This window comes from Botryllus schlosseri, chromosome 16 (assembly GCF_051294905.1).
Source record: "Botryllus schlosseri isolate E-star chromosome 16, Bs_hap1, whole genome shotgun sequence".
Lineage (NCBI taxonomy): Eukaryota > Metazoa > Chordata > Ascidiacea > Stolidobranchia > Styelidae > Botryllus > Botryllus schlosseri.
Window position 1 is genome coordinate 14,277,351 of NC_137251.1, and position 26,886 is coordinate 14,304,236.

Here is a 26,886-nt window from a genome sequence, read left to right on the forward strand (position 1 = left end):
CTTAAATTGGCTAGTTTTTATGAAATCGAAAACGATTCCACAGCATCGGACTTGTGATCAGATAAGATGATGTGATATCTGGGTTTGTTTGTTGGTGATTTGGAATATGAGTAGCCAATCGCACAGCAGGTAGCACTATAACTAGAGCTGAGAAAAATCGAGTGCCTGAGAAATTCGATTCTGGATCGAGTATTGGTATCGACTATCGAGACGTGTATGCGGGGTATCACTGATTATGACGTCATAGCAGTATGAATGGCGTGTTCAAATACGTGCCCATTACGTGGTCACAAGAATATGATGCCAGTTTTACGGCACATAAAAGATTATTCGGTCTCTTTTCGACGATACCTATTTCATTGCACTTTGCGACATTCCAGTGGCTTGATCACGACACGCGGATTGCCATTACCACTAACGCGTGTAGCTTTGTGGTACGCGTTTCATTTACGATACCACAAATCGCGGTTTCAAGGCTTCCACAGTGTAAAATGGTGTCGAACGTATAATTCTTGTTGATTAATTAAGTTAGATCGTATAATTTTAGTACTCGAAAATATCATCTCTCGAATCATTGTGCCCAGGACTCTTACCAACAAACACTAACATTCATTGTATCAATAGGACAGCATTAAGGAAATACTTAAAAGTGTAGGCAGTACAATTCTAGAATATGCGTCAATGTGACAAAATTGATGGGTATTTGTAACTAAAAAAGGGCCCGCAGTACCGGATGGTCCACGGAAATATAAGAGAAAGGAGCGAAATTACGCAAAACAGTTCTTTCGTTGCCAGTAAAAATCCCAGTTGCTTTCCCAGCACCGCACAACGAGGGCGCGAGGCAGAGGTTAAGTGTGTTCAGACCCAAAATTGCTTCTCTCGTTTTCGGATTCGCACGTGCAATCTCTCTGTGGCTGATCGCATGCCGAACGCCACGCGTTGAATGCCTGACTCTGCGTTTGAAGCAAGTATTGAGTAATTTTCCACTAGCCTAAGTGTATATATATATGCAACTGCGTTCAACCGCTGCATCGTTAAACAAGAAATCGTTCCTTGGATTTAGTATTGTGCGAAATTGATTCATGAGCAACCGCGAATTTTTCAAGTTAGCCCTCCTTCGAAGTGGCACCCGGTTTACGAAACAGTTGATAGCCGAAGGTAGATATAGTGGTCAGTTGATAAACTGATCCCTTTTTATAAGCAACCGCAAATGTTGTGAGTTAGCCACCTTCGAATTGGCACATGAAGATACCAAGAGTCCAACACAGGTAATATAACTCAGCTGAAGATGGATGTAGAGGTCTACTGATAAAATACTCCCTTTGGCCCAGCTGTAAGTAGCATGACAATGCACGTGGTCCCGTCGGCAGCTTCTGCGGTGTGTTGGCATGGGCCTGACGCGTGCGGGACAAACTTATGGCGCTGGCCGTAATGTACACTTTGGCGTGTAGGACTGGATTATCATAACTGTTTGAAATTTTTAGGCTAGCGTAGGCTAAATAGTTTAGCGAACATTGTCAATACCCCTTCTTCGACAACCATGGTATCGCAGTGTTAACACTGCTGGTCTTGCGAACCATAGCTCTCGCTCCCATTCCAGATCGTTGCCTCTCAGGATTAATGACAGGAAGGGAATATCCGCGTGACATGGCTAATCCGCTGTGGTAGCCCCACAATTGGGAGAAGTGGAAATGCTCTCAGCCAATGGCTCGCGTTACCGGGGCGATGGTTCTCACTGGGGTACTTTTAGGGGCAGTATGTTTGACGACTTGTTTTGAAATTGTCGTATATGATTAGAATTTGGAATTGGAGTTGAATGGATAGTGTAGGCAAATTTATTATGGGGCGAACTGGTTCTGGTAGTTTATCGCTGGCCGCACATGAACGCAATTGTGTCCAAAATAAGCTTTAATAATTAAGCGTTGCATCCATTTTTCACTCTGGACCATTGGATTGAAGTGGTCTCCAGCGACACGGTTACTGAATATATGTAATGTTGTATCTGCATAGTGCAATTTCCGTTGTCATGTAAAATGACATCGCTGACCTGATATCGGGAGCATTGCGTTTTGGAATTTTCAATGCAACAAATTCAAGAATGCTCTCGCTGCCTCGAAATTGAAGTAACGCGAACGATCCATCTTTGCAGAAACCAGAATACCGTATCAGATAATAAGTACAATGTTAGTTGTGTCGAATAGACTACCGTTTGTTGTTGTGCGCGGCGAAGACGGCGAGCTTCGAAGAAAACCATCTGCTGGGGGATTGGTGACAGCAGTCGCTCCTGTTGTAGTGGAGCAGAAGGGACTTTGGATAGGATGGCCTGGGATGCACTTTGAGGACGTGGAAGAGCCAATTCCAGGACCAGACCTCTCTAACACCGGACCCACCGCTGGATTAGCCACAGATCAGGTGAGTTCACGAATTGTATGCCTATCTGATGATTTATGAAGGGAGTGTATGCGTAAGGCGTTCGTAGCTTCCATAAAATTCTGATTATACAACTATTTCGACAAAAACGGCCACGGACAATGTCACGTGCGGGCATTACACAAAATCATGGCCTTGGGCATGGAATATTTCGAGTGAATCTCCTGTTCGCGAGAGACCCGCTGGTTTATTGAGGAATGCGATCTCTCGTAGTTGTTACGTTGCGACGGCGGCTAGCGATTACAAGATTACATGTTACCCCGACGTGACAACACGCTGTTCACGACGTATAAGGCTGAACGTCAACCAGGCTGCCATAGGACCAGTGAAAAATCACAAACAAGGCAACGGATTGAACATTAAACACAGTAGAAGAAGCCAATTGACATATGCTGGTTAAATGGCAATGAAAATGTGATACCTAACGGCGATTATGCATCCCTTCACCTCGTAACTATTTAATACAGAATGTAGATATTCTCGGGACCGTACCTTACTCCCCTTTCGTTGTTCGTAGTAAATAACAGTTTCCAATGTTTTAGATTGTTCCAGTTCACATGCATCCAGAAGATTTCGATAAATACTACAACGGGTGTTGTAACAGTACGTTTTGGCCTCTATTACACTCGATGCCTGACAGAGCCATATTCAATCCGGTGCATTGGGAAGCGTATTGTACAGTCAATCGGATATTTGCGGACAGAACGATTGAGTCGGTTAAGAACATGCAGAAGGGCGGGGGATTGAAGGTAGGCTTGTGGAGGTGAACACTGAACATATCTCCTGTACCCTACGAATGGATCGGTGAATTAAAATGTGGAGCGCCATTCTAGAATCTAGATGCCCCTGACGAGTGTCAGCCAAAAATATTCGGGTCAATTCCAATATGAATATACTATTCAATTGTGTATTGAAGTTCTGTACCTCCAAGAAGCTCTTCGATCTAGATACCGTAACAACGATCACAATATATATGTTGAGCGTCTTCTCAAAATAAAGGTGTCAGTAAAGATACACTTTACCCATTTGAAAACCATTCGAAATATGACAGCCGAACGAATGTCATGTCGGGTCAAATCAGCATTATTGCGACACCTATCGTGATATTTTTTTGCAATCTCTGCAAATATTACGCTGCTGCGTCACGCGTTATATAAGTGAACTGAATGCGAAAGTTGTTGGTATCGGTGTTGCAAGCGATCTACTGAAATTAGCAGTGATTTAATCGCCATTACATTCATGTTATGTCTTTGCCTTTAGCAACCTCTGGTGTGGATTCACGATTACCACTTGATGGTGGCGGCGAACAGAATACGACAGGCAATGGAAGACGATCCCTCTATTAAATGTAACTTGGGATTCTTCCTCCACATTCCCTTCCCGCCCTACGACACCTTCCGAATATGTCCTTGGGACGATGACGTACTACAGGTGAGAGGCGATAATGTATCAAACATCTTAAAAGATGTTTTCTGGATAGGTAGATCACTGGCATAAATGAAACACTTTTTCTTTGTATTTCCCTGATAATTTATTAGAATTTATCTCTGTATTACAGGGACTCTTGGGTCACGATCTGGTGGCGTTCCACATCGAAAGTTACGCCCAAAACTTCATCCAGTGTTGTCAGGAGAGACTCGGCTGCCGGGTGGATAGAGAAAGAATGCTAATCGAACACGGCGGAAGGACGGTGCACGTCAGGGCTTTGCCGATAGGTGAGTGCTGAGTAGTGATACGTGCGACATCAGTACTGAACAATCTATGATAAACTGAACTCTTCAAAGGCATTCCGTATGAACGCTTCGTGACCATGTCATCGCAAGCTAAGCCGTTCGTGAAGCAGAATGCGGACCAGAAGCTCATTTTAGGGGTGGATCGCCTCGACTACACGAAGGGTCTGTTGAACAGGTGAACAGTCTACTACCTACCATTCTGATAAGTCACATAAATAATTGCAATGATAGATTATAAAGTACCATATATGCTGATTGCGTTTTATATATTCATTGTTGCCGGAACAGTCTGTCAGTTGTTCTAGTTGAAATTGTAGAGCAACACTCAGACATGCTGCATTTTTACCGTCTGACATCTAAATTGGAATAGCAATATCTTAATCAAGTCGTATAGATTGTAGCAGTTAAGAGCGCTATACGCTGACCAATGATCAGTGTCCAATTTTCCTTCGTAACGAAACTCGATTTACATCATCATCTTAAACAACGCATATCTTCAGGGTACGGGCGATCGAAAAACTTTTGGAAATGTACCCAGAGCACAAAGAAAAAATTTCCTTCCTGCAAGTAGCTGTGCCATCAAGGACTGACGTCAAAGAATATCAGGTATAACGACTGTCTCTGTAGAATATTTAACCGATCTCGATTTCAAACTCACGTGCATTAGATTACCGACACCAGTACTATTAAGTATCCAGTAATGCTGTAACGCACGAAATTTTTGCGCAGCTTCTGAAAGAAGAATTAGACCAAGAAATCGGCCGGGTCAACGGCAGATTTTCCAGTCCGGACTGGAGCCCGATTCGTTACATTTACCGATCGCTACCCCAAGAAGAGCTCGCGTCGTACTACAAAGCAGCTGACGTGGCTTTAGTGACACCTCTGAGAGATGGAATGAATCTCGTGGCTAAGGTAATAATAATTGTACACATTTTCGGTTTCACAGTGACTTGGAGTAAGATATTGATAATCATGATAATAGTAGGTTTGAGAGCCGGCAAAGAAAATATGAGATTGGTAGAGATGGAAAAATTAGGCATCGTTGTTACTCAAGTAGAAGGAACGTTGTAAAATTTTCACTGAACTAAAAGTAGAAGTAATTGGAAAGTATTCGCGGAAATCGGTTTTCCGGGCACTGCCTCGAAAAAATGACCCATTTTTAGTCAATTCACCAGCTATCAGAGTTAGGTGAATAAATTTCCCGTTTATACGTCCTCTTTTCTGCATCCATTAATATGGGGGGGGGGGATTAATTTGTGTCGAGCTTGATAAGGGAGCGATGAGTGAGAGAAGGTTGGGAACCACTGAAACCTAGACGATGTAAAGAAGAGACGTGTACACTATACAGGTACACAGTATGAAAAGTTATAGAAGATATCAGAAAGAAGTACTTCTTTCCTGTCCGCCTCTGGAGATTCAGCATACTAAATTTTAGGGATGGTGTGAACCTCTGAAAGGTTCAGGTTCGTGTGAACGTGAACCTTTTTGAAAGGTTCTGTGTGAACGCGAACGTGAACCTCATGACGTCACGTGACGTCATATTGCTAATTCCAATCCTACATTTCAGTGAAGTGATAGCCTATATTAATGTACAGATTGTACACGATGCCTAGCAACGACTCGGGCCACATAATGTCACAATGCTGAAGTACTTATTAACGTTTTAAACGTCGGCAGATGTATCAACTGGGGCAATCAAATAATATAACGATTCCATGAAATCAATATCTTCTGTCGCTTTGCCAACAATTTCGACGAGTAGGCCTACTTGCACGTGGATATAAGCTTACGCCCGGTCTAAGCCAGAGCAGACAATGTATTCAGCGTCTGAGTATTGCTACGTTGATATTGAGCATAGTGTGAAATGGGTTTCAATTCTTGCTTCCGATATTACTCCATTAACAAGTTATACAGCAGTAGCCAAAACCCCAACCGCACGAATTTGGATTTTATGATACAATAAACTTATGAAGTCCATATTGACCCCGTACGCCTGCTAGAATTTTTACATGAGACAACGATATCAATTTCGTTGATTGGTTCAATAAGCATCATTCGCTGACTGCCTACATGTAGTCTGTAGTGTATTTCGCTCTTGATGTTGTGTGATTGCTGGTCAAGCTCACAGCCGAAAATTTTGAGATTGTCAAGGTGCATGCTCGTTTAGTGTTGATTTTTATACGCTGCCAGCGCCATGAATAGAGTGGCCCGCAGTTGAAATGCAATAGATTTTAACCTAAGATGTTATAATGAAGTGAAGACTGCGTAATATATGAAAAAGGTTCACAGTGCAGAACCTACCAAGGTTCGTTTGTGAACGTAAACCTCTAAATTTCTGAGGTTCACACACAGAACGCGAACGTGAACCTCACGTTCACACCATCACTACTAAATTTTGTATAAGTCTGTGACTGAAGGTATTCATTTTCAAGGAATTCGTGGCTTGCCAAACGGGCGAACCCGGTGTGTTACTGCTGTCGCCATTTACCGGCGCGGGTGAAATGATGCTGGAATCCTTGTCCGTCAACCCGTACGAGATAACGGAGATCGCGCACGCCATCGACCGAGCTCTCAAAATGCCACCCGACGAGCGGCAGGTCCGCATGAACCTGTTGAGAAAGCGAGAACGCAACAATGACGTTCACCATTGGCTGGATAGCTTCATGGAAGGTAAATATTGACGGAATTTTACAGACATGGTACTGTGCGCAACCAGCGCGTGGTTGGAGTGAATGGAATGTTTGAACAAGCAAATTGAAAACGAGAAGGATTTATACGCCTTGAATCGATTCCCGATAAATCACTCGGTCTGACTCTGCATTGTAATAAATTGAAATATAGCTATTAGATTTCTCATTTGCTGATGATTTCATATGCGAAGTGTCATCTGGGATAGCTTCGGATTTTGTACGTGTTCCACGTTTGAACAATGAACATCCTCTATTACGAAAAACTGCATTGTATTGTCAGTTGTACATTCTGCCAAATTGAGTGGTAAAACCGAAAGCAAATCCCGATTCGCCGATAACTATGCGCTGTCGCATTCGAACCATACGGTATAGTTAAAGTGTCTGTTTTACACCGCGCTGCTGAATTCGTTTTGTAACGTGTGCCGAAAAACCATATCCATAAACCAGCGATGTACGTATTTCCGCACCATGTATACCAGGGGTCGCCAACTCAAAACGGGTCGCGGGCCACTTTTCAAATTTCGTACTGGCCGCGGGCCGCATGAATTCAATATCGATATAAAGTAGGCAACCACGTTCTAAAATTCTACGTCAGTACAACGCTATGCTACCTAACATAGGCGATGGGCATAGTGACCACAAAAGAAGTAATATTTTATTAAAGGAATAAAAATACAACAAAAGATCATTGTCATCAATTTCATTTTATTTGGAACTCTGAGCTGTGCACGATACCTGGAAACGCTTTTGGGGGCTACATAGACGTTACTAGCTGAAAGACTATCTCCACGTAAAGCTTGATCTTGTGGGGGAAACCCTAAGTCAGTGGTTCTCAAACTTTTTAGACATGCCGCCCTTAATGATACTGAAACAATTCGCGCCCCCCTTATCGTCATATCACAAAAGGCATCCATAATGCTAGCAATCTCAGCGGATAGTTCGATGCATGGAAGGTTATGAATGTTGATCAGAGAATTGTATAATATGAATTCCGGACTATACACAGATCAATCACTAGAACTATTAATTCGAGGGAAATCGCGCGGTGCGCGAAATAATTTTCAGGAGACCGCAGCTCCGCGCCTCCTTCAGACGCTTTGGCGCGCCCTCAGTTTCAGAACCACTGCCCCAAGCCGTTCTATAAGCGTCTCGGTCTTGGCAGTGTTTGGGCCATTGCACGTCAATTTGAGCATTTCAAAATGTTTTCTTAGCTTCCTTCCGAAATCTCATATCAAGTCGCGGGCCGCAAAATATGACCTCGTGGGCCGCATGCGGCCCGCGTGCCGCGTGTTGGTGACCCCTGATGTATACAGTGTTGTATTTGTTTGTACGCAATCTTTTACCTTGTGGCGCAAAAGACCAACGGGTGATAAACACAATTTTTTGTTTAATAAACAACAAAAACGTGACGTATGAACATATGGAGGCTTGAATACTATCTTCATATTGAAATAAATAGCAATGTTTTCTGCTGACACCAGCCAGGGGTAATCGTCAGCGTATATACAATGCATTAGCGCTAACTCATTATTTTCTATGATCAGCAATGGAGACAGTGGCGAAAAGCGACTGCGACGATAACAGCGAATCCAGAATCGGGCCCATCCGAATGGAAGATTTCGACTCGTGGATGTCGCAGTACAATTTGGACAGCTCTACGAAATTGGCATTGCTGCTCGATTACGACGGTAAGCACGGCTTACTGTCTATAGATATTCCATTGATACTCAATGATATCATTCTCATCAACAATAGGCACGCTAGCGCCAATCGCCCCGCATCCAGATCTAGCTCTGATGCCCGACGAAACCAAACGGGTGCTGGAGCGCCTGGCTAACTTGAGCGACGTTCACATTGCGATCGTGTCCGGCAGGAAAGTGGAAAACGTGAAGGAAATGGTCGGAATAGATAAGGTAGTTGAGTTGATATCATGTAGATTTAGTCAGTTACTAAGTATTTAGCAAGCCCCTTCGTTTTGTCGCTTGTCCGTTTATATTATATTCTATTACTTTTCATTCAGCGTATAAGCCTTCTCTTTAGGCCCAGGTGGGTGTCTGATTTCAAACGCATAATTTGTTATATACTGATAGACGCACACGCACACCTAATTGTATATAACAAGATGCGTCCACACCGCAGAGAGTGTTAAATTGTTCTCGTTTTAGATCACGTACGCCGGCAGCCACGGAATCGAGATTTTACATCCGGACGGCACGAGATTCACGCACCCCGGACCCAACGAATATCTCAGCAGAATGGCGGAGCTTCGCAAGAGTCTCACCGAAGAGTTGGAAAGTGACGGCGCGTGGGTGGAAAACAAAGGTAATAGATATATGCCAGTTACTTACCGCTATTTGGAGATTTTGGCTGAATTGGGATTGTATTTGCTTGGAGTTATGATGCGTTTGAAGGTGGATTTGGACTTTGAATATCCAATAATTGTTTTTACAAGGAGGCAGTAGGCTACAATAAATTCCACTCATTACACTGTAAACGAAAATCGCGTATTTCGCCGATTTTCACCCTAGCGTACGGTGTAGGCTAAATCAAGTTAACGGCACTTTCAGGCACCAAATTGTGCTTCCACGCTCATCATACGATTGGTGGAAATGAGTCAAATGCACCAATCATGACGGAGATATGTCCCAGCCGTACCTGAAGCAGCCGTTAACCTAATTCACACACCACGCTATGGTGGAAATCAGCTAAATACACCGATTTCCAACCCACTGACAGTGTATCGTGAATGGACTTGGACGTAATGGAAATTGAATTCTTGATTTTGATTTGGACTTTGTGCATGGAATCGGACTCATACTTAAAGCTAATCTAATTTGCTTCGAAAATAATATCGATATTCGATATCATATTCGATGTCACTTCACTTCAGAATTCATCCTCACCTTTCACGTGCGCAACGTCGCCAAACACCTACGCGACGGTAAGCTGAAAAGAGCCGCGGCCATAATACAGGAGCACGGTCTCAAGGCCAGCAAGGTAACACGTTGTAGCACTGTCGCTGTCCCTGTACGTTGAGGTTTCATATTCGATCTGATTCTGTCAACAGGCTCATTGCGCGGTTGAAGCTAAACCGCCAGTGATATGGGACAAAGGACGGGCTTGCATTCATATCTTGAGAACTACGTTTGGCGTAGATTGGAACGAGAGAGTTCGTATCATATATGCCGGTGATGACGTAACAGACGAGGACGCTATGACGCAATTAAAGGGTATGTTACTCTGTTTCTTTGCGGATGTCTTACAGCTTGGCATCATACTATAATAAGTGATGTGAAAATAGGGCCAGTGTTCAGTTCGAGTCATGTTTTTGATGTGATATATCTAATGTGAACTGGGATGGTCAAAGTATTCAGCGTAGCTGCTCAAGTTGAATTAGAATTAATGTCGTAAAGTTCTACCCAAATACAAGCAGAAATAGCGATTTCCGGGACAATCCAAAACTACTTCAAGTGGAAGTAGAAACTGTAAGGCCAAAAAGTATTTGAGTTGTTAATTTCAAAAAGTAGATTTTTTCGAGAGGTCGCATATTTCTATCAGTTAACCGCAGACGGATTCATTCTAAATTGCACCTTCGCGACTAGCGCAAAATGACTCTAGACAGTACAAATAGGGGCGATTTTGGAACATCTATTCGATTACCGTGATACAGGGACTATTTCACGCGGTTGTTATGACAATTTCACACGTACAAGTCATCCAAAACCACTTAAGGTCCAAAATGGTCCAACATGGTCCAAAATGCAGCACAAGTATAGGCAAAATAAATTTGAGTATTCCGAAAAAGTATAAATGACCAGGTACTGATCGCCTTTGCATTGTACATACTCAATGCTCATATAGCAAAGATAGCGGCAAGACTGTGTTATATGTTACGTTTTTAGGGTGCATTTAGCGGTGATATTCACTCTCTTCTGACCCCTTATCGTTTTATGGGGATCTACATTGCAGATTTATAGAACCTCGTTTCGTGAATGGCAAGAAATTTATACTAAAGCCTTTTCGTACAGGTTTGGCATTCACGTTCCGGGTAACCAGCTCTCAGCCACTAGTGCGAACCGCCGCGCGAAAGCGCCTGCCCGGTACTGATTCAGTGCTGATGATGTTGAAATGGGTTGAGCGCCACATGACCTTCAATAGACTCCCGCGATCGCCATCGCCCGCGCGTTCTCGAAGCCCGCCAAGCCTGTCCTCATCAGACGACGAATCCGTGGAATACAAGACGGAGATAGACAACTACACAATACCACGCGGCGACCCTCCCGCCGCCGCTGTCATCGCGAGTTGAGCTCGAAATAGTTATACCGCACATCGCTTTTTCGTATGCATATCTCGGTACGCCTGTGTCCATGACATGAGATCCGGCTCAGCGGAATCTAATATTCCTGTAAGCTATACACTTCGTCGGAAATGCAGTGTTCCCTTTTGTAATGATTGCAAGAGCCTATCAACGCGTTGCCGATACGCTCTGTAAATCTGTTCTTATACACACAGGCTCCTTGAGCTGCTCTAAACAATCGATCGTTTATAAACTTTATAATCTTCATGACGACTGAAATTTGTGCATTTATATATACTTGCAGCGTTATCGGTGTTTTCTTTATGATGCATTTCTTTGCCAAAGTGTTCGTTAATATAATTTACTTCTTTTTCAAACTTTTTATCGAATAGGCTGTGTTTGCATATGTACATTAGGGCTCTTCAAAAATGACTTTTTTTCTCAAATCGTACTGGCTACTTGATAAAATTGTTACGTTACCTAATTTAAGCCTACACACAAAATTTGGTTCAATTCCAGCCAGTAACCGATTTGCTACAGGAGAAGAAAGTTTCTATTTATGATATAAAAATAAATAATAAAAAATTTGAAAATTTTTTGTTCACCCCATGAAAGTGTTAGGCTGTCTATAGAAACGATGCTCACCAAATTTGGTTCAATTCCAACCAGTGGAAGCGGAGTTATTGCCGTCGAAAAATTTGGATTTGAATAAAATAGTATTTACGGTGAGCACAACTATATTAAATAAACAAAGAATCGGTCACCGTAAATACTATTTTATTACTGGGTGGAATTGAACCAAATTTTGTGTGTAGGCTTAAATTAGGTAACCTACCAATTTTATCAAGTAGCCAAGAGTACTAGCATGCAAATTAATACTTCTAAAAGAACTAGCAAAGATGGACAAACCTTCGGAATTTTGGCATAGACACGCGATGTATCAGTTCGGATCGAAAATCAAGGACATTAATCCGCAACTGTACACAAACGAAATCCCACACAAAAATAAACCGGACAAACATTGGCTGAACATCATTGCCGAAAACAAAAAAATGGGATGGAATAGACTAGAGTGGGCTGAAACGAGCTACAAGACACTGTATTTAAACCTGACCAAATTGCACGAAAAGAGCGATGATTATGGAAGAAAGAATAAAATATGGACACACGTCAACAAGATCAAAAGCCTTGACAAATCATTTCTAACTAATAAAGAGAGAGAGATAAACTACAGATTAGCGAACGACGGTTATATATTTGGAGATAGAAAATTCAGAATGGGTTTGCTAAAAACAAAAGAAGGCAGACAGGAAATCTATCGGTGTAAATTCTGTAATAGAATCGACACCATAGAGCATGTGTTTCTTCATTGCAAAGTGACAAGAGATATACTATCGATGGCCGAGAATGTTCTCGGAATACGACGAATCGAAAACGGAAAGATATTATACAACGAAGGCGACAAAGTCGACATGGTGACGACACTAATTTCAGTGTATAAAAAGAAGATTCTGAAGAAAAAAAGGAGCTTGGACATTGACAACACACTGCTGAAACAAGAAAACAGTTGTAAGGAGAGTACGTTAAGGAAAATTTTGACAAAAACATACAGAAGATTGGAAAATATATACCAGAACCCAACGTATGAAAAGACAATCAGGAAATGGAAAGAAAACATTGAAAAATTTATGGAAGAGAAAGACAAATAATAACAACAACAATATTTACCCTCCGTACTTACCTCCCAAAGACACTGACGATTGATCGATCACCTGGGACCGGTCGATGGAAGTTGAAGTTAAAAACGGAAGACGTATGTTCCACGGAACAAGAGACCGAACCGGTCACCGATGAAAGAAAAGACAGAACGAGCCCGGAACCAGACGAATATGCCTGAACATAAGCGGCAAAACGAGCCCGAGCTTGCAACAAACGATCCTGACAGCGACAAAGGAAGGCGAAACGAGCCCGGGCCCTGAACGCAAGATCCTATGAACGATGAGACGACCGGAGATGACGACCTATGACGATGTTGATGAACTGATGGAATTGGAGTGACGAAAAAGAATTTGAAACTTTGCAATTTTTGATATATTTTTGAAATTTATTGTATTGAAATTTTTAAAGTATTAAATATTGGCGGAAGGCCGTAAGAAAAAAAAAAAACAAGTAGCCAGCACGATTTGAGATAAAAGGTCATTTTTGAAGAGCCCTAATGTACATGCTGCTGACAATACAACGTGTTATGGAAATTATACCCGGAGAAGTAAATTGTTGAGCACTGGTTGCGCATTTAGCGCTCGGTTTCGACTGCGGTTTCTTTATTCGAAATTTTATTTATCGTCAGACTAGACCGCGAAGCTGGAAGCAAGATCAAGGTCATGCACTTTCAGGTCTGTTGCTGTGTAGGGTGAATTAGCGACAATCTTGCGCATGGAACCAGATCTGTGGACTTCCCTCAAGACTCCATGTCCCGATACCTAGCACGCGACTGCGCAGTGCGCAAGTGCGCATTCGAACGCTAACAGTTTCTGTCACAGATATGATATAATGTGGGATTAATGTCGTAGCTTTCAAGTTCCAAGCTCATTCATAAAATTTCATCGCTTCAAAAATCACAAGACTGCGATGCAATGAAAGATAAGAAGGTGCCGAAATGACTTGGAGTAGTCTTTGCGATCAGACACCAACCTGAGCCAAGGCGATGTAAATAGGCGGCATGCACAGTGAATGAAAGTAAAAGAAGATTATATAAAATGATAAGCGACAAAATCAGGTGGCAGGTGCCGGAAGGCGAGATCGATTTCTCAGGTCATGGTCCGGTAAATGTTGGCGATACCGGTGCAATATTTCTTAAAACCGATCTTAAACGAAATCCACTGTCTCATTTATTCCGAAAGGGTAAAGGGAACCCAGATAAACCTACGATGCTTCGGAACGCTTTGATGCCGAGAATCGAACTGCGCCATCTCGGCTGATTGGTCGCCCTGCGACCACAGTAGATATCACAAAATTTGGGTGCATGCCCTGCTAACAGTGACTGAACTGTTCTGAACCGTTAGCAGGGCACCCAAGTACTGTGATATCTACTGCAGTGGTCGCAGGGGGCCAAACCGCCAAGATGGCACAGTATCCACCGTCATCGACGATCACGTACCTTGTTCAGGGAACAACTATGTGATATCTCGGAGAAACAAAGTGCGCGGTAGGCCTTTTCTTGTTATAAAAAAGCGTTTGACTGCGTCGATCTGCGGGTTCTGGGGTTCACAACTAGAGCTGATGAAATACGTAGCCTACTCATTTAGGAGGATCTGTCCTCTTTTTTCAGGAAATTGAATATGTCCTTCTAGGACGCCTAAATGTCCTCCTTTTTGGCAACTCGTCCTCCTTCACAGCTTCTACAGCTAGGCTAACTTAAGGTTGCCATACGTCCGGACTTTCCCGAACATGTCCGGAATTTCACTGTTCAAACTTGCGTCCGGAGGAAATTTCTAAAATATGCCTAAATGTCCGGAAGTTTGAAGGCTTGGCGTAGGCTCACTATTTTTTCGTAAATCACCATAATAACATTATTTTTGGGAATACTTAATCTACATGGGATTTTTCTTCGCGCTGCGCGCGATTTACCATCGCATTTATTGATTTCAATATGGGGACTACCATTCTCGCAAAAACTGCAATAAAATATAACTAAAAGTAACCTTCATCTACTGAAATAAGCCTAATTGCAATCGCAATTATCGGAGAACGGTATATTCCTAAAGATGGGCGTAAAAATGCTTTATTCAAAGATAGTGGTTCCAAACGTGGAGGTCGTTTGCCTTTATTGTGGGGTTCGCGAAGATGCTGAACGTAATCAGCTTCCAAAATAGCCTGTGAGTAAGTCTGAGCAAAGTTGTTGACTTCTTTCAATAATCAGCTCGATAAATTTTGATCTGGGCCACGGTACATTTTCAAATTGGAGAATGAGTCGCGACCATAAAAGGTTGGAAACCACTGGAAGCAATGTTCCCTCTAATTTTCAGGAGTCTGCGCGCACTCACCAACTCACTGCGCGGTCCCTCGGACAACAGTGCGTAACGATTAAAAAAAGTTCATTACTTCAGATTTTTTGTGCGCAGCTTAGGTTTTCAGTGCGCTGAGACCATGTCAGCACTGTACAATTGCGCACGTGTGCACTGTGCAGCTTGGAGGGAACATTGACTGGAATTGGGATTTTGTAAAGGTCAGTGGTGCGCACCGGCATAAGGCTGATAAACAATCTTATCGGTGTGACATGAACATCATGACTTAACGATGTACAATTACGCTCCCTGTATTTTCGAAGTCATCATCCTCCACCAGCTCTACCGCTAACTCTGATCATGTGGGCGGAGAGAGGATCAAACTATAGTATTATATGAAAGAACCAATGTTATTGACAGAATTCATTCAAAAAATTTCACGACCAGATGCATATTGAAACCAGATTCATATAGCAAGTTCCCAGAAGTTGCATCGATTATGCTATGGTGGGCCCAAAATCATTGTTTAACTGGGCGGGAAGGGGCTGGAAATTAGGTTTCGGTCCCAGTTGCACAACACACAGCCACGTAGCCTACTCCTGAACCGGATCGTGACCACCTCTGGTCTGTAGGCAAAGCTTTGCTAATGTGACGTCATATTGACAGACAAGGTGTTAATAACGCATTTTGAACTCCACTAGTGGGCGCTAAAGAGTGTCCGGAATTTGGATCACAGAAATATGGTAACCCTAGGCTAGCTGAAAATCGGCATAGATGACGCGAAAAAGGTGATGCGGACTTTCGAACGGGTCATTCGGGAGTACCTTTTTCAAGTCAACACAACAAATTTCCAGTAAATATTTCAAAATCCGCTATTTTCAATTTCGGTAAACTATAACTCTTATGATTTGAAAAAGTGTCCTCCTTTCCGGATTCCAAAATATGGTAACCCTACTGTCTAGTCGACAACAAATGGTTTCGATATCCAACACTTTATCATCACCCGCCTATTGTTTCTTGTGATGTTCCGCAAGCCTCAGTTCTTGGGTCGTTTTTCAAATTTCACTGATATCTTTGAAAACTTATTGAGCACAACAAGGTTCACTGACCTATTATCTCACGCACCAGCTTAATACGCCATCACTCATCGTGACTATAAATTGCTAAGACTATTCCAATTTTGTCATTTCAATACAATACAAGATTGCAGTACAGCGTAAAGAGTTAAATGACCTGTTCATGAATCCTTTTAATCATTATGAAAAGTGATAACCCTTCCTGTCATATGAATATCGAAAAGGCAATGGTAAAATGCGAGAAATGTAAACTGAATGAGAGAAAATAGCATGGAAATGTAATTGCAACAAATTTGTTTGAAGAGGCATGATTTCATACAATGATCCATACCAGTGGTTCCCAATTTTTTTGAGCTACCGCCTCCCTGGACAACGAATGAAGTGCCAGCGCCCCCCCCCCCCCCGACACCCCCTCTCCACGCTTAAATCACAAAACAAAATTTGTTCTGCATTTAGTACAGCTAATAACAAGACAGATAAAATCACGCATGGCAGTGTCTCTTGAAAAATCTATCACACCTTGCAGTGAGCAATAACTGCTCAAGTGCTCAACTACTTCGTAGTTCTCACAGCACACAATGAACCACGCTTTCCATCGATTCTGTCGATTACAAAATTAGTCCATTGATGGGCAGGATCAACATTAGGCCCATTTACATGACGGTTTAAGCATAGTGTCCTATATGGTGTCGACACAAGCAAATCGCACGGTTCAATGAAATTGTATCACGTCACAGTTTCCATTTGGCTACAGGCAATTTGACGGTGATTTTTGACCGGCTTGCCGAGCATTAAATTTGATGAGTCGGGTATCAATCGGAAGCTGACTCTGCAGTGATTACGAAAATATAAATTTTATTCCGCTCGCGGCCCTGGAACCCCCACAATCAGCCTCCAATTATTCATTGTCGAGTAGATTGGCAGTGTGACGCAACAATGATGTCTGGCGAAACGAGAGACTCGCTCAAGAGCAAGGATGCGGCCGAGCGGCGAGAGTGGGATCAGCTGACGTCGCGGCAATAGCGATGTGCAAACGCGCCACAGAGAAACGCTGCGCTGTTGATACTTTTTCTATGCGTTTCGGTACAAGCGAGCACACACCAGCCTTTCCTTGACTTGTAAGGGTAGAACTGGGTCCACGGAATGTATTAGGGCCCTACCAATTTTCGCGCAATATCCTTCAGCTGATAGAGATATGTAGGCTACGTCTAAGTAGTCTACATTGGATATGTCAGATTATTATGATATCGATTGCCTTAGCCCGCTTGTTGCGTAGGGCTCCAGATATGCGTGGCGCTGTTGATACTTTTTCTATGCGCTTCGCTAAAAGCGAGCACACACCAGCCTTTCCTTGACTTGTAATGGTAGAACTGGGTCCACAGAATGTATTTGGTCCCTACCAATTTTCGCGCAATCCTTCAGCTGTTAGAGCTAGTAAGAAAAATATACTTTCAAGTAATAAGATTCACTCAAGACAGCAAATTTAGATAATGTAAATATATCATATTGTAGTAATACAACTACAGTGTTGAGTTTTCACTCTAGTCCCCATAAGCACCACGTCGGTGACCTTGCCAAATTCCGAGAAGGCAAAAAAGTGCTAACTCTGTTGGGCCGAATGGACAATGGACATTCAGTTATTCACAGATGCGAAAAAATACTGCAAATCCGTATTACGTAAGTTACATTAGGAATATATATACAAATACAGGCTACAGAATGAATATAATTCAAATATCTGTGATACCACTGTATTACTTTTAACGCAAAAGGTCCCCGGCATTCAAAAAAACTATTTGGTGATTGAAAAATGCTAAACCAACTTCCAACGTCAACGTTTATAGTGATATCAGATATATTCCAGTGAAAAACAAAGGTATGAATTTGGTGGTAACATTTTGGAATCATTTGGCAGGTATGGCCCGCAAGCTTTCTAGTAACGGATTGAATCCGGACAGCGATACCAGTTTAATTCGACACTCCTGCTGTTAAACTTTATTCAACAATCAACATTTTACCTGCTGCATTCGCGGACCAAGTCCTACCCATACGGATCAAATAAAAGCTTGTAATGTATGCTCAATGCTCATGCTCAATGCTCCCTGCTCACACTTAACCATAAAAGCGACTATAGAAAGTATCGACACCCGCCATCAACAGCGCGACGTGTCTCTGGAGCCCTACGCAACAAGCGGGCTAAGGCAATCGATATCATAATAATCTGACATATCCAATGTAGACTACTTAGACGTAGCCTACATATCTTTATCAGCTGAAGGATATTGCGCGAAAATTGGTAGGGCCCTAATACATTCTGTGGACCCAGTTCTACCCTTACAAGTCAAGGAAAGGCTGGTGTGTGCTCGCTTGTACCGAAACGCATAGAAAAAGTATCAACAGCGCAGCGTTTCTCTGTGGCGCGTTTGCACATCGCTATTGCCGCGACGTCAGCTGATCCCACTCTCGCCGCTCGGCCGCATCCTTGCTCTTGAGCGAGTCTCTCGTTTCGCCAGACATCATTGTTGCGTCACACTGCCAATCTACTCGACAATGAATAATTGGGGGCTGATTGTGGGGGTTCCGGGGCCGCGAGCGGAATAAAATTTATATTTTCGTAATCAGTGCAGAGTCAGCTTCCGATTGATACCCGACTCATCAAATTTAATGCTCGGCAAGCCGGTCAAAAATCACCGTCAAATTGCCTGTAGCCAAATGGAAACTGTGACGTGATACAATTTCATTGAACCGTGCGATTTGCTTGTGTCGACACCATATAGGACACTATGGTCGGATCGACGAGTCAGCTTCGAAGCTGACTCGTCGATCCGACTCTCTCGTATTTGATGAAGAGAGAAAGGCAAACTGCTTCAAGTTTACTCGAGCCTCAAGCCATCGTGTAATGTGGTTTACGATCGGCTTGAGTATTCGGCCATCGGCGTCCGACGATTTTCGTTCGACGGCGCTGGTTTTTGCCGCGCGGGCTCTTGGCATCGTAATTCATGTTTTTCATCTGTTGTTGAGAAATTGGGCAAACATGGCAAGGAAAGGTGGGGTTACTTTGTAAGTGCTCGCTTGTTTACGATGGAATGCATGTAATACACCAGTACCGGTGTAGCAACCGTGCTCTGTATTTCTACTTCTCAGACTACAGATCGGAAGATATGTGGATTGTACCGGTATATACAATTCGACTCTACGACATGCATATGCAAAACCGATTGAAGAAACGGCTGTGCAGTGTGCTACATCGATACGGGAATACATGAACGATTGCTGCATTTCGTACATACTGTTCCACTGGCTAAACTATGTGAGCGCGCGTGTGATGGGATGGAGCTGGTGTCTCTCCCGGGAGGATGATATGGAGATTTGTGACTCTTCTGGTGATGATGAAGCGCAGCGGTGTTGGGATTATTGCTTTGTTTTTAGTTCTGGGTTATAGTGATCTGCTGACAGTTTTTATAGACATTCTTGGTATTGTTTACTTCCTATTTGGTATCTCATGCCGACAAGATGCTTCAATAAAGTCTTTGCAGTAGTTGCTGTATCGTGATTCTTGATCGAGTCACCCGCATACATGGGGTAGTCTGTTACAGAGGAGCGGCCGAACAAATAGAGGCCACATATGGGTTTTGCAAGTGGGTCACTTGAGTGGTAATGACCTTATATTAATCGCATCGACAAGTGATGCCTGAAATATCAATACAGTCGTTTCTCCTGCCTACTCCACGGCCCATCTTCGTTGACGCCGAAAAAGCTAGCTGCATGATTACTTATAGGCTACTTATTGTTTTCCTTGACAATCGTGACATGAACAAGAGTATTTTCCTCTACAAATATCAAGTATCTCATCATCCTCGTTAATTTCGAGGATAAGAAACGTTTCAGAGTACGACCAAACACACATTGTCGTTGTACCTTAGCCCACCAGACACTACGAAAATATTTGTAAGGGGTAAAGCGACACCCGGTCGTCCACGATACCGCTTCCTGAAGGATCATGTAAACAGGGCCCTTTTACGAGTCAGCTCGGACATGAGGCGTGACGTCACCGGAGACGACTTGAACGCAAAGTCGAGTCGAACATGTAACCAGGCCTATTGTCTAGTAGCAAAGGACTTTTCCTGTACAGCTGAATAAATAGGCGGACGTCCCTAAATTGTCCTGACTGAATCGATTGTGCACTTTACTTCATATTTAGCTGTTTTATTTATCAATCGTTTCAACACTACTCAGCAGTTGCCTTCTAAACCTACACCACACCAATTTGCTGTCAGCGCCCCCTTACCGCCCAATTTTATAACCAGCGCCACCTTTGGGAACCACTGATCCATACAAATATTAGAAGGTGAGAGATATAAGCGATATCAGTATACATAAAATGTGATCCGGCAATATCAAAAGCATGATTAATGATTACGCATGTTCGCTTGATGACAGATCATCGATGCTGAAGTATCATGTCGTAGGCTACTTCTGTCAACTACAAAGGCAGTAGGCTAGGTAGCAGACGGTATCATATACATGCATGGCCGAATGGCCAACTATAATGCACGTTTTTCCCGGGATCAGACCACTGAGCTATACAAACAGACCAAGTCCACGACTAGTTCAAGATAATGGTAAAGCTTTGTATGCAGCTCTGTGGTTCGAGTGAACAGCGTGCTGTGCAATCAAGCGTGTTAATTTATGTGATGGACGAAAATGACTACTGTCGAAAATGTACTAAAAAGCTTGCATTATAGATAACTAACCGACGGTACGCTACGAGGAGGTTAGTTGTCTGTACTTGCATTGTATACCGTATCGCAGATTTTCCTAGTAAAGTAACATAGGTTTATAACTGGTGTTCTGGCAATTGTGAAGACTCTTCTTGTGTTATTTTGCTAAGTTACATACCGTACTGAAGCGATATGACAGGCTTAGTGACCGCTGACGCTGAGTCGTACCAAACGACGTACGAATAATAATGGAAATGCAAATGTGTATAACTGGGAACGTTGGTAACAGTCTAGACACGTTATGCTAATTAAGGTGGTAGTGGTGTTACATATATCATTACGATTCAACTCACCAATGACCGAAGATCGACGAAGACAGATTTATTCATCAGTCTGTCGTCTGTGTGACTATATAGTTTACATACAGGGAATTGACGAATTGTGTAAACACGGGACACTAATTCCGTAATCGTGTATTGCCATTAACAGTATGACTGACTCCATGCGTGGAATAGGTCCTATTCCTATGTCAAAACTGAGTTATTTACTTGTTTTGAATTGTATAAAACTCATCATTAATATGAAACAAATGTTTTAAAAGGCATTTCTGCTGTGGTTACACTCATCATACACAAATCATGAATGATCACTTATACTGATTATTCTGTTCTACAGTTTCGAAGGCTGTCGGTTGCTTCTTCGTAGCCATGTCTTTTAATTACGCTGTCACTGCGCACAAGTCCAGTGCCGTCCATTTTTCCATCACTGGCAGCTTCACAGGACCTGACGATCTCAACCTGATATTAGGCAAGAACACTCGCTTCGAGATCTACACGATTACCAGCGAAGGACTCCGGCCTGTTAAAGAAGTCAATGTATACGGCCGTATCGCGGTACTGCAGCTGTTTCGTCCTCCTGGTGAGAAGAAGGACGTACTGTTCTTGCTCACCGAGCGCTACAATGCTTGCATACTTGAGTACACCGCAACTGAAAATGAGTGTGAAATCATAACCAGATCGAGTGGAATATTAACAGATTCGGTTGGACGCCCGCCTGAAACTGGTGTACTCGGATTTATAGACCCAACTTGTAAAGTTATCGGGCTGCGCTTATATGAAGGTGTATTGAAATTTCTTCCATACGATTCAACCTCAAAGGAGTTGAGACCATTCAATGTACGAATTGAGGAACTTACAGTCATCGATGCACAATTTCTTCACGGATACAACACTCCGACCTTGGCTATCATCTATCAAAATTCAACAGGAAGACACATCAAAACGTACGAGATTAGTTTACGTGATAAAGAAGCTAAACCAGCCAAGTGGCGTCTTGATAATATCGATGCCGAAGCAACCCTAATTGTATCCGTACCACCTCCGTTATGTGGTGCATTAGTGATAGGCCAAGAATCTGCGATGTACCACAGCGGAACTGACATGACGACCCTGATTCCACCTTCGTTAATACAGCACAACATCGTGACTTGCGTCACACCTGTAGACAAGGACAGGTATTTAGTGGGAGACATGGCCGGGCGCTTGTTCATGCTACATATCGACACAGAAGAAATGATGGACGAAAATGTATCGGTCAAAAAACTTCACATTGAATTATTGGGGGAGACTAGCATTCCGGAATGTTTGTGTTATCTTGATAACGGTGTAGTGTATGTTGGGTCCAGACTCGGAGATTCACAGCTTGTAAAACTCGAAACCTCGCCTGTTTCAGGGGAAGGAGATGCCTCATCTTCTTATATATCTGTACTTGAAACATATACCAATCTGGCTCCGATTGTCGATATGTGCGTCGTAGATTTAGAGCGTCAAGGACAGGGACAGCTTGTGACCTGCTCAGGTGCGTACAAAGAAGGATCGTTGCGTATTATCAGAAACGGCATCGGCATACAAGAACACGCCAGTATCGACTTGCCGGGTATTAAAGGACTGTGGCCGTTGAAGCTGTTCTGCGATGGAGAAAAATATGACAGTCTCATTTTATCCTTTGTTGGGCATTCGAGAGTTCTGCTGTTTAGTGGCGATGAGATTGAGGAATGCGAATACCAAGGCTTCGATGATGAGCAACAAACTCACCTATCTACCAATGTGATCGATAATCAAATTGTGCAAGTCACTGAAAAAGAAGTGCGGCTCATCTCGAAAAAGGATAAGTCTTTATCCAAAACGTGGGCTCCCCCGAGCGGAAATATCAGCAGAGCTTCGTGCAACTCAAGCCAGATTATAGTAGCTGCTGGTAAAAAGATTTATTACATCGAAGTTGGAAGTGGCATGTTAGATGTTAAGTCTCATCGCGAATTACCAGAGGAAGTAGCCTGTTTGAGCATCGATCCTCTTGTGTCATCGCCTGGCGAGCGTTTTGGAGCTAAAGCGCAAATCTGCTCGGTTGGTCTGTGGAATGATAATAGTGTACGTCTTTTGCGCATTCCTGACCTTGAAGAGTTACACGTGGAAATGTTAGGCGGCGAGATAATCCCTCGGTCTGTGTTAATGATCAAGTTTGAAGATGTTGATTATCTTCTAGTTACACTCGGAGACGGGGTGCTGTTCTATTTCACTATCAAGGACGATATGAGAGGGCTTGGCGAAAGAAAGAAGGTGCCGTTAGGCACGCAGCCGACGGAATTGCACACTTTTGTATCAGGCGGAGCGTTGAATGTATTCGCGTGTTCGGACAGGCCGACTGTGATTTACAGCTCTAATCATAAGCTAGTGTTTTCAAATGTGAATCTACGCGAGGTGAAGTACATGTGCGCTCTGGATTCGGAGGGATATCCCGACAGCCTGGCTATTGCCAATGATAATACTCTGCTAATCGGTAAAATTGATGAGATACAGAAACTTCACATCCGCACGGTACCGCTGTATGAATCTCCACGACGTATCGCTTATCAAGAACAAACTCAAAGCTTTGGCGTTGTTACGTTGAGAAACGAAACTATCACTTCGGACGGTTTGAAATGTAGTTATCCGTCTGCTAGCTTACAGGCGTCTAATATTACGAAAGAGAGCAATTCAAAATTCCGGCAAATCGGGACTGATTCATCTTTGCACGGAGATGAGGTTGAAATCGGGAATTTGTTGATTATCGACCAGCACACTTTCGAAGTTCATAACGCTCATGAGTTTGCGGCTTTCGAATGGCCTTGCAGTATCGTTTCTTGTGTCGTAGAAGGGGAAGCTTACTTCGTAGTAGGCACCGCGTTTGTGTACCCAGAAGAAACCGAGCCGAAACAAGGCAGACTGCTCGTTTTTCAAGTTACAGACGGGAAACTTGTCAGAATCTCGCAAAGAGAAGTACGTGGTGCTGTGTATGCAATCTGCGACTTCAACGGAAAGATAGTAACTGCCGTTAATGGCTCTGTGATCGTGTATCAGTGGAGTGCGGAACGCGAATTGACAGTAGACTGCAGCCATCAAGGTAATATAATCGCGCTGTACTTGAAGACGAAAGGAGACTTTGTGTTAACAGGCGACTTGATGCGGTCTTTGAGCGTGCTGTGCTACAAACCGATCGAAGCTAATTTGGACGAAATAGCGAAAGACTACAGGTGCAACTGGATGACCGCGGTTGAAATATTGGATGATGATAACTTTGTCGGCGCTGACAACAGTTTCAACTTGTTTGTATGTCAGAAGGACAGTTCGACTGCTGGTGATGATGATACTTCGAAACTTGTCGAGACTGCTGTTTTCCATGTAGGAGATTTGGTGAATGTGTTCAGGCATGGATCGTTAGTGATGCAGCACTTGGGGGAAAGCTCGACGCCCACTAGCGGGAATATATTGTTCGGTACTGTTCATGGCGCTATCGGGATGATCACCACGTTTGAGGCGGATACTTTCGGACTGCTGGCGGAGGTGCAGAGGAAGCTGGCGAAAACGGTTAAAGCAGTGGGCAAAATTGATCACGGTTCTTGGAGGTCGTTTTCGAACGAGCGCATCACGTCGGCGCATAAGGGTTTTATAGACGGGGATTTGATAGAATGCTTTTTGGACTTGCCGAGAGAGAAAATGGCGGGCGTTGTGCAGGGAATCAAGGTAAGTCGTGTGTAGTTGTGATGTTTGATGAGGTCGTACAACAATTGAACGTGCCATTTGATCATGTGACTTTAGAACTCCAACCCTTTCCTCCACTGTTCCCTTATCCCTAAATCTCACCCTGACCCAACCCCAACTTTAACCCACTGCCGCATGTCACATGCCCATTATGTCCATGGACCAGTCGACCAGCATTTATCTGTTTGTTTTCCGTTGTCTATGTGGCTTTCGGAATTGGCTTTGTTTTGGAATACTCTATCAAACTTGATAATTTTCATGTGCCCCTTATCGAGAATTAATGGCATGATAACAATTGACAAGCGTACAAAACGACATAATGAAAACCAATCTGTCAAAGTATTATATGAGCAGAAGGTGGTCCTAGTTGGTAGCCTATCAAAGTATTTCAGCTTTTTCGAAGTAATCAAGTAGGTTTTGCGTACTTCCTCGAATTACCTCACCTACTTCCACATACCTAATAGTTTTCCAGACAAAACTGCTCACTTTTACGCTTGAACTTTGTAAAGCACAAGTTAGCTTTGGGATACATCTGTATCACTTTTATGAGCTGCAGCTATTTGTAGCGTCATTAGTCAATTTGCGTTGGTTTCGAAAATTCCCCTGCTATTTCGAAAGTTGCCATCACCAATAAACTGCCAAAATACGTGATTCCTCAACCAAATCTACTTTCTGAAACTGCTTGAGTAACTTTACTTCCACGAGATGTAGTTTGTTATGTAATTAGTATAAATTCATGGCTTTGCTTCTACTGGTCGAGTAGTAACGCGGACTATTTTGATCTGTACGATAATTTTCACGAGCTCGACGCACTCTCGTCTGTATCGAAGGACGTATCTTTGTAAAATTTCGATTAGTTCAGAGACAAAGCCTATTTTGTACAGACGATTAGCATCCCCTGTACGATTTCTTGATCATTACGCCTTTATCGTGACAATAATCTACAGATCAAGGAAGATGGCTCAACGAGAGACGTGACAGTCGACGATATAGTGAAGATAGTTGAAGAATTGACGAGACTACACTGACGGCCCGGAGATGATCCTTTGAAATTTCCCTGGTCCAAATCTGAAAGAAGCATTCGGACTTAGTGGAACTTGCCCTCAAGTCTTTTTTTTCCGTGCTAGGAGGTCGATATCATGCCGGCGAGTTGTTCTGGGTGAACATAGACGTCTATAATTAGACTTCCTGGGGGTGTGAATTACGATTTGAAAGATTGCAATGTTGCGACTTCGCGTTGTTGAGGTGTTAAGCCCCTCCCCAGTCCCTGTCAAATACTTCTGGCTGCTACTATGTTTATGTAAATTGTGCTAACTTGTTCAATCATATTTGGAAATACTCGATCGAAGAGGTTACGGGTTATATAGCTCTACAAAAATCATCCTACGAGAGTATTTATTTCTTTGTTGATCCTCTCTGTTGGTTCTGACTGTAATAGTTGACTTCTGAAGATGGAGTTGGATTCAAGTTTTGTGACCGACCGCATGCTTCATACCTGCATAATTCAGCGGCCAGTGCTTTTGTTAGATACCTTCAAAATATTGGATTGGATTTGGTAATGTCTTTGCGATATGCGATTTTCAATACACTTTCCAACCGAATGAGTCGTCAAATGCGGTGGGGCTTAGGTGCGTCGGTGATGATATGCTCTCGGGAGTAGAACGGGCAACCGACGGTGTAGCTGAGCGGTGGGGAAAAGGCTTATGCCGAATGTGCTTCATTCGTTAACGGAACGTATAATTCAATTCATTGTCAAATTTTTTATCATTTCAATACGCCAGAAGACCTGCGATTCAATGATGGATAGGAAGGTGTCGAAACGACTTGGAGTAGTCTTTGAAATCAGACACCCAACTTCG

General features: G+C 43.0%; 2 protein-coding genes and 1 long non-coding RNA gene across 3 annotated transcripts; all 3 read left to right on the forward strand.

Annotated features, from left to right (window-relative positions):
- The first annotated feature begins 1,116 nt into the window (after positions 1–1,116).
- LOC145458942 (trehalose-6-phosphate synthase-like) lies at positions 1,117–13,446 on the forward strand. Its single transcript, XM_080337457.1, has 14 exons — positions 1,117–2,412; positions 2,973–3,179; positions 3,691–3,861; positions 3,989–4,145; positions 4,215–4,338; positions 4,664–4,769; positions 4,893–5,075; positions 6,596–6,833; positions 8,398–8,541; positions 8,609–8,766; positions 9,019–9,175; positions 9,744–9,850; positions 9,921–10,083; positions 10,882–13,446. The coding sequence occupies exons 1-14, from the start codon at positions 2,182–2,184 to the stop codon at positions 11,157–11,159; spliced, it is 2,424 nt and encodes an 807-aa protein (XP_080193583.1). The 5' UTR covers positions 1,117–2,181; the 3' UTR covers positions 11,160–13,446.
- Positions 13,447–16,921: 3,475 nt separating this feature from the next.
- LOC145459348 (uncharacterized) lies at positions 16,922–19,768 on the forward strand. Its single transcript, XR_013921355.1, has 2 exons — positions 16,922–19,290; positions 19,382–19,768. It is a non-coding gene; the product is annotated as an uncharacterized LOC145459348 (long non-coding RNA).
- A 1,858-nt stretch (positions 19,769–21,626) lies between these two features.
- LOC145458574 (DNA damage-binding protein 1-like) lies at positions 21,627–26,628 on the forward strand. Its single transcript, XM_080336985.1, has 2 exons — positions 21,627–25,009; positions 25,975–26,628. Exons 1-2 carry the CDS (start codon positions 21,659–21,661, stop codon positions 26,053–26,055), a joined length of 3,432 nt encoding a protein of 1,143 aa, XP_080193111.1. The 5' UTR covers positions 21,627–21,658; the 3' UTR covers positions 26,056–26,628.
- The last annotated feature ends 258 nt before the right edge of the window (positions 26,629–26,886 follow it).

What these genes read in the sequence shown, in the direction of transcription:
- LOC145458574 (XM_080336985.1), top strand. Translation starts at nt 21,659, where the DNA reads ATGTCTTTTAATTACGCTGTCACTGCGCACAAGTCCAGTGCCGTCCAT. An exon ending in GCGTTGTGCAGGGAATCAAG is followed by an intron (nt 25,010 to 25,974) that starts GTAAGTCGTGTG and finishes AATAATCTACAG; the next exon opens with ATCAAGGAAGATGGCTCAAC.
- LOC145458942 (XM_080337457.1), top strand. Translation starts at nt 2,182, where the DNA reads ATGTTAGTTGTGTCGAATAGACTACCGTTTGTTGTTGTGCGCGGCGAA. An exon ending in CTGGATTAGCCACAGATCAG is followed by an intron (nt 2,413 to 2,972) that starts GTGAGTTCACGA and finishes CCAATGTTTTAG; the next exon opens with ATTGTTCCAGTTCACATGCA. An exon ending in CTGACGTCAAAGAATATCAG is followed by an intron (nt 4,770 to 4,892) that starts GTATAACGACTG and finishes ATTTTTGCGCAG; the next exon opens with CTTCTGAAAGAAGAATTAGA.